The 7,382-nt window shown below is 60.6% G+C and overlaps 1 protein-coding gene across 1 annotated transcript; it reads right to left on the bottom strand.

Moving 5' to 3' along the window:
- Positions 1-4,134: 4,134 nt before the first annotated feature.
- Positions 4,135-6,428, bottom strand: SMIM24 (small integral membrane protein 24). The gene is made up of 4 exons (XM_015585080.2): positions 6,362-6,428; positions 5,663-5,774; positions 5,388-5,444; positions 4,135-4,313 (listed from the first exon to the last, which is right to left on the bottom strand). The coding sequence occupies exons 1-4, from the start codon at positions 6,426-6,428 to the stop codon at positions 4,193-4,195; spliced, it is 357 nt and encodes a 118-aa protein (XP_015440566.1). The 3' UTR covers positions 4,135-4,192.
- Positions 6,429-7,382: the final 954 nt, after the last annotated feature.

The following is a 7,382-nucleotide window of genomic DNA, read 5'->3' on the forward strand; positions in this document are numbered from 1 at the left end:
TCCCCTAAACTTTCGAGACGACCCCGAGTGAGGAAGTCCCGCCCCCTGCGGAAAATAAGACCAGACAACCCCTCCCCTCACCCTCCCCTCCGCCCCCAAGCCTCGGGGACCGCAGACTGACAGCTCAGAAGAGGCTGGTGGCAGACAATTCCTGCGCGGTCTGAAGACACACTCTGTGCGCCTCGGATCCCCCTCAGTCGAGAGGCTCCTCCCGCAGCACGGTCACCATTCCAGCATGACAAAGAGCTGACGTTCATCAGCCGCCTTTTGGGTTCTGGCTCCGTGCTCGTGACTTTGGTAGACATTATTTCGCTTCATCGTCACCAGGACTTAGAGGAGGTCTAGTCGTCTTCCTCCCCTTTTACAGGGCGGGACACTTCGGCTCAGAGAGTTTGAGTTACTTGCCCTGGGCCACACAGCAAGAAAGCTGGGACTCCAACCTTCTCCACAGAGCCGACACCGGGCATGCAGGATAGGCACCCCACACTCCAGCTCCTGGGTGCAGCAGCTCCCAGGACAGGGCCCAGAAACCCAGCATACAGAGGAAAGGGCCCTCATTCCCCAGGAGCCTGCTCCAAGTTCACAGTCAGGAGCAGCAAAGGAAGAATGCAGAAGGAAGGCTGGCTGTGCCCTGGGTCCCGCAAGGACTGGCAGGGCCATCTGCACGGTTTCTCCCCATCTTCCCTCTTGCCTATGAAAAGGGGGCTTGAGCAGGATGTGCTGGGGGTTCCCCCAAGCTCCCACGTGGCAGAGACGCAAACGGAGGCCAGGAGAGGGGCCGGGAGCCAAATGCTTCTTGTGCACTCATGGGGCAGGGCCGTGAAAGGCCTTTAGACAGAAGGGGAGCTGGATTTTTCAGGGGAAATCTGAAAAGCAGCAGAAATCAGATGGGAAAAAAAAAAAATCAGGCAGTAGGTGAAAAACATGCCTGCGATGCAGACTGGGCAGAGATGTGAAATGGTGGGGATCTCGGGGACAGGGCCAGCCCCTTGTCCAGGGGTGCCCTCGAGCTTGAAAATGACCAGGCAGAAACCAAGCTTGGGAACAGGGTGTGCAATGCCCAGGCAATGTGCTGAAGCCCTCCCGGGGCAGGTCCTGGGCCCTCTCCATCCGGGGACACTTTACCCTAGCAGAGTCATTTTGCTGGCCCCAGAACCAGGCCTTTGCTTAGAGGGTGCAGAGCAGGCCCTGGAGCACACCTGGGGGCTGCCTGGAGGAGGTGAGCAGGAAGCCTTCATGGGGAGGCACTCGCCACTTGTGCGTGGTTTGAAGGCTCCTCTTTCTCCTCCAGCTCCAGGTCCCAGTCACCCTCTCCTTCCTGCTTTCTCACGGTCTCCTCCACCTTCTCGTTATTGCTGTGGAGACAAGTAGGACCCAGATACCCCAGTTTAACAAGGGCTTAACAGTGTTGCAGGCCTCTTAACGATTCTCCCGAGAACCTCTGATTCCTATGCCCGTGTTCCCATGGTCCAGAAGGGGACGCTGAGACTCAGGCAGGTGAGGACACAGGAAGAAGGTGCTGGAGCCCGGGCTTGAGGTGCACGAGCCCAAATGATGCTCTTAAATGTCTGGTCCCTCTGGCTTCCCGGCTCCCCAAACTGTTGGCAACTGGATGGGCAAGAGCGGGGGCGGGGGGTGGACCAGCTGCTGGGAGCATGGGTGAATAAGGGGAGGCGTGGACAGATGAGCAGGTGCACGTGTGGATGGGAGGTGGGAAGGTGGATTGATGGGTGGATGGTTAGTGGGTGGAGGATGGAGGATGGATGGATGGATGGATGGATGGATGGATGGATGGATGGATGGATGGATGGATGGATGGATGGATGGACGGATGGATGATGGAGGTTGGGAAGAGGGAAGGAGGAAGAGAGGGATGATGGATGGCTGGAAAGAGGGAGGGTTGGATGGGTAGTTGGATAAGTGGATGGACGGATAAGTGGATGTGAATAGCTGGGTAGATAAATGGACGGGGGTAAGAGGGGAGGTGACAAAGACTTTACAGAACCCACGTGAAACACTATAGGGACGAGGCCCTCTGTGAGGAAACCACCTCCTTTGGCAGGTCGACAGCCATTAGCGAAGTCGTCGAGATTATGTTAGACCCCCCACCCCCGCCCCATCGATTCTGAATCAAAAAATTACCCCAGAGCCCCAGCCTCCTCAGGGGAGAGGGGATTAGATGAGAGATGGGCGGGGCCGGTGCAGAGAGGGGATCCGAAGGGGGCGGGGCTTAGAGAGGGCGGGGCACAGAGGAGCGAGGCTTAGGGAGGGCGGGTTCCGAGAGTTTGGGGCCCACCTGTCGCGAGACTCGCTGCACCAGACGGCGTAGACCACCGCGAGGACGAAGACGAGGAAGAGGAAGGCCAGCGCGGCCCCCAGCCCCACCAGCCACGGCTTCCTCTGGGCCACTGCGGGCGGGAGCAGCGCGAGGTCAGCGGCCTGGCCGCCAGGCTGGTGCTCTCCCCCACGTCCCCCGCTCCTTGCCCCCCAAGGCCTTACGGGGTTGGGCCTGAACCGGCTGCGAGACCAGAACCGCCAGAAGGGAGAGATGGCTGGGGGTTGTCCAGAATCTATCCATCCTGCTCCGTCTGCCCTCGCCCCTGCCCAGCAGGTTCTGGGGTGCAGCCCCCACCGGAGGAGGAAGTGGGATGGCTGCCCAGGGCACCCCAGGGCAGGGTGTGGCCGGTGCCGCAGGAAGCGGGAGGGTGGGGCTCCCTTCCCTGGGTTCCGGGCTCCCTGGAGGGTAGGGGGAGCCAGAGTCTCAAGCATCCCAGCACCCTGTCTCCCTGAAGCTCACCCTGATCCCCTCACGCTCCATAGCCAGAGCCGTGGGAGAGGGAGGCTCCGAAAAGGTAGGGAGCTCATTTCCTGAGCATCTAGTATGTGCCAAGCCTGGCAGTGTCCCTTCGGCCCCGGAGCCTCACACTCCGGTGCTCAGAACCCTTGTCTTCACGTCGCAGAAGAGGCGACTCAGGCTCAGAGAGGCCGGGCCGCCTCCCTGAGGCCACACAGCACTGCGGAGGAGCAGAGTTCTCCTAGGTGAAGAAGGAATACCCTCCACCCCAGCCCTGCCCCCCCCCATCCTACATCCTTCAAATCTGACCTTCGCCACAGCCTGCAAGCGCTCCCCTGTTTGGGGCAGCCTGGACGTCACTCCCAGCTCTGCCAGCAACAGCCAGGGAGACCTGCCCAGTGGCTTCCTTCTTTCTAAGCCTCAGTATCTTCAGCTGGGAAATTGGACTAATTAGGTACTGGCTGAGACAGGATAACGATACCAGGCCTTCAGGGGCAGCCTCTGTTAGGGCTTTTATTTCGTTCGTTCTGTTTATGGGTTTCCGCCCCCTGGTGGACGATCCTGGAAGTGTTCCCGGACAGAAGCCCAGCTACGGGTCCCAGAACGGAACCCCAAATGCCATACTTCGTCAAAGTCCTCGTTAAGGGTATTTAACTTCTTAAGAAATAGTTCACATCCAGGGCAAAGCCCAGGGCCCGGAGAAAGTGAGGAGAAGGGGGAAACAGGAGAAAGTGCTTGTTTCTTCCTAAGAAAATGCAGGGCCCTGGGCCCCTCCCTCCTCCAAGAGCAGGTTCTCTGAAACGGGGTCACGTGACCCAAAACCCCAGGGAGGAGGGAGCAAGGATTTCCCTGGAGACCGCGGGGGCTCAAAGTCCAGGGTTCCTTAGCAAAATCAGGCTTGCAAGGGGGGTGGTTACTTTGCCCCAGGCATCTGTGCAGCTGGGTCTTCCATACCCACCCCTGCGGCACCCCTCAAACCAAGAGCTGCCTTTCCCAGCAGGAAACGGTCCTGAGACACGACAGGAGCCCTTGCGAAGGGCTCTGATCACTTTAATGCAGGTCCCCAAGCTGCAGACCCCTGACTCATATTGGTCCTGGGGCTCTGTGCCAGGAGACATCCGGCAGAGGGAAAAGAGGCCAGGTAGGGGGTGGCAGCAGGGGGAGCCATGAGGTCGCCGGGGCTTGGCGGTCTCTCCGTAACCAAGTGCAAGAGTCACCGGGTGCGGCAAATTGGGAAGAAAGACCCGTGGATTCCCCTGGAGGGGGCGGAGCAGACTCCAGGCCTCTTCATTGGGGCACTGTGTTTCGGTGGCTGCAGGGTGAGGTCATCGGTTGTAGGGTGTGGAAGGGACATCTGGGGGGGGGCGGGGTCCGCCTGGAGGAGTGGGCGGTCAGTCTTCACATGACTGTGTTCTTGGTTTTCTCCTGGTCCGCGGGCTTCTCGTCCTCCAGTTCCAGCCCCAAGTTGCTCTCTCCTTCCTCCTTGGCCTTTTTCTCTTTTTTCTCCTTGTCTTCTTTGCTGGAGGAACACAAAGGCCCCGGACCACACTAAGACGCAGAATCACTCCCATTTAGTGGGCACTTACTATACTAGGCCTTGTGACTGATGAGTGTTTTACGGGGAGTATCTTCATTGACTCCTCAAAACAGCCCTAACGAGGCAGCCTCATTTCCATTTCACAAAGGCAGAAACGAAGGCTCAGCTGTCCCGTGCACGGGCAGGTGGATGACTGGGAGAGTGGACGGAGGGCCGGGTAGACGGGTAGCTACATGATGGAAGATCGCATGGAGGGATTAATAGATAAACGAATGGGTGGGTGAGCAGATCGATCGGAGGAAAGAGAGAATAATGGGTCAGCGAATGGAGGAATAGGAATGTAGATGGGTAAATGGGTGGGTGAGTAGGTGGGTGTGGGTGAGAATGGATGGCTGGACGGTTGGAGGGATGGATAGTTAGGTGGTGGATGAGTAGTTAGGTGAGTAGTTAGGTGAGTGGACAGCTGCGTGGAAGGATGGATGAATGAATGGGAAGGCGATGAACAGAAGGAAGCAGAGTGGTAGATCCATGGGTGGGAGTGTAAATGGGTGGATGGGTGGAGAGGACAAAGGCAGGGAGGAAACTATGTGGATCCAGGCGAGACCTGGACCCTCCACACATCCTGGAAGCAGGAACCTCATCTTACTGAGCCCGAGCTGGGTCTTAGACACGGCAAATGGCCAAGTCCACACCTCTCTCTGGCATATCCCGGGCTCAGCTGAGAAGCTTCGAGCCAGGCTGGTCTCTTCCCAGCTCCTGCTCTCCTGTCCCCAAGCCCAGTCTGGACCGCATGGCTGTGGGGACATAGTGTCAGGAAGGCTGGAGGCCCAGGTGGGCTTCTGTGAGGAGGGAACAGCTGAGCGGGGACTTAGGGGACATGGGCAAAGGGGTTCCAATCAGAGCCGACCGTAAGTGTGAAGGCCCTGGAGCGGGAATGCACTTGTGTTCAAGGGCAGAAAGAGGTCATCTGTGCACGCTCATCCCCCCTACGAGGGGCCTCCCACAGAGTCCCTGTCCCCCCGCACCCGTCACAGTACCCGCTCACACAGGCAGTACCTCAGGTCCATGTCCTGGTACAGGTTGCTCTCCATTCCGAATGCGTCGTCCTCAGCTCTGTAGGAGAGACAAGGACAGGGGGGTGAGGGTGGGTGAAGGGCAGGGGGTGGGGATAGCCTCCCCCCAGTCTCTCCCAGCAGGGATCATGAACTCCAAGAAGCAAGGGAGGTGGGCCGCTTGGCTGTGGTCTGTGAGATGGGGGTTCTGAGGCCCACCGGGGACATGGGGAGGCGGGAGGGACCAGAGAGGGTCAGGAAGTCAGAGGGGCACCCCACCTCCTTCTGGAGCACCAGATGCGGTTGGCCAGCATGAGGACAAAGACGATGAACAGAAACACCACGACGGCAGTCAGGCCTACCAGCCATGGCTTCAAGCGACGTCCTGTGGCTGTTGGCAGGTGAGGTTCAGAGGTAGGGGACGGGAGGGCCTCCCAAAGGTGACAGGGAGAAGGGATCTGGGGCTGCTCGGACAGAGGGGACCTTGGAAAAGGCTGGGCATCAGGTGGGTTTTAGAGAAGGGGTCAGGGCTCAGCCTAGGGATAGGGCTCAGCCTGATGTTGGGGTTCAGCCTGGGGACGGGGCTCGGCCTAATGTCAGGGCTCAGCCTGGGGTTGGGGTTCGGCCTGGGGTCGGGGTTCAACCTGAGGACGGGGCTCAGCTTGGGGTCTGGGTTTAGCCTGGGGACGAGGCTCAGCCTGATGTCGGGGCTCGGCCTGGGGTTAGGGTTTGGCCTGGGATCAGGGTTCAACCTGGGTTGGGGTTCATCCTGGGGTTGGGGCTCAGCCTGGGGTCGGGGCTCAGCCTTATGTTGGGGTTCAGCCTGGGGTCGGGGTTTGGCCTGGGAACGGTCACAGGAGCCACCTGACCCCTTTCCTCCTCCACCTGCCCCTTCTCAGTGGCCTCGGGTTCTCATGGAAAATGGGGAGATGGCAAGCCCGTCCCACCACCCCACTGCCGCAGAGGTGGGGGCCCTACCCTTCTGGGCCTCGGCCGGCAGGAAGAGCAGGATGCTGAGCACGAGAGCGGTCGCCAGGGCCCTCATGGCGGGAGCGGCCAGCAGCGGACTGTGCAGTCCCGGTGGGCGCAGCGCTGTCTGGGTGAGGCCCTGCCCAGCCGATAAGCTGTGGGCAGGTCTGGGGCAGGGCAGGCCCCCTCCCCTTCTCCGGTCGGCGTCCCTCCCCCCAGGAGGACAGACTCTGGACCCGGCATAACCATTAACCCGGGAGCCAGGCCCCTGCGCAGGCTCAGCGCCTTGGCGTTATGGCGTCTCCTTCTATGAACAGCCCACGCATTTCCCGCCTCCGGTGTGACCACTGTGAGAAGTGTGGTGAGGCCAGGCGCCCCAAGGCCAAACAGAAATAGCCAGAGCCGGAATTGGACCCTGGTCTCCCTCACCGCCAGCTTATGTGACCTCATCCTGGTTCCCAGGCCCCTGGGGACCCATGGCCAAGGAGGGGATGAGCACGGGGACTGGAAGGGCAGGGCCACACGCCTGCCCGCCACCTCCAGACCCGGCTGATCCCGTGCAGCCGGAGGATGTTGCACCCTGGGCAGCTGATGACTCAGGTTCCATGCCCCCCTGCCGGTCAACCTTGGTCCCCAGTTGATTAGATAGGGAGCCCTGCCCGGGCAAAGGGGAACCCCACCCCAGTTGCCACAGGATGGGCACATGGCAGGAAAGCCGGGGGGGGGGGCTGGTTCTCCAGGCCTTTGAGACCCCCGCAGGGCCCCTGGGGGCTGAGGGGTCGCCAGCATCACTGCGTACGCGTCTATGGGTGCCACCCGTACACCGGGGCCTCCTTCTCTCCTGTCTGGTTATGACCACTGCCCAGGTGGGCCACTCACGTGACGGAGCTCAGGCGACACAGCCCGAGGACAGGCCCACTACGCCCCGCCAGGCAGGCGTGCGCGAAGCCCTGCTATCTGCCCTGTCCCGCGCAAAGCTCGGAAGGGAAGCCCAGGGCGCTGCCCCCGGCCAGCGGGGAAGTCAGGGCCC

Source organism: Pteropus alecto, unplaced genomic scaffold (assembly GCF_000325575.1).
Source record: "Pteropus alecto unplaced genomic scaffold, ASM32557v1 scaffold30, whole genome shotgun sequence".
Lineage (NCBI taxonomy): Eukaryota > Metazoa > Chordata > Mammalia > Chiroptera > Pteropodidae > Pteropus > Pteropus alecto.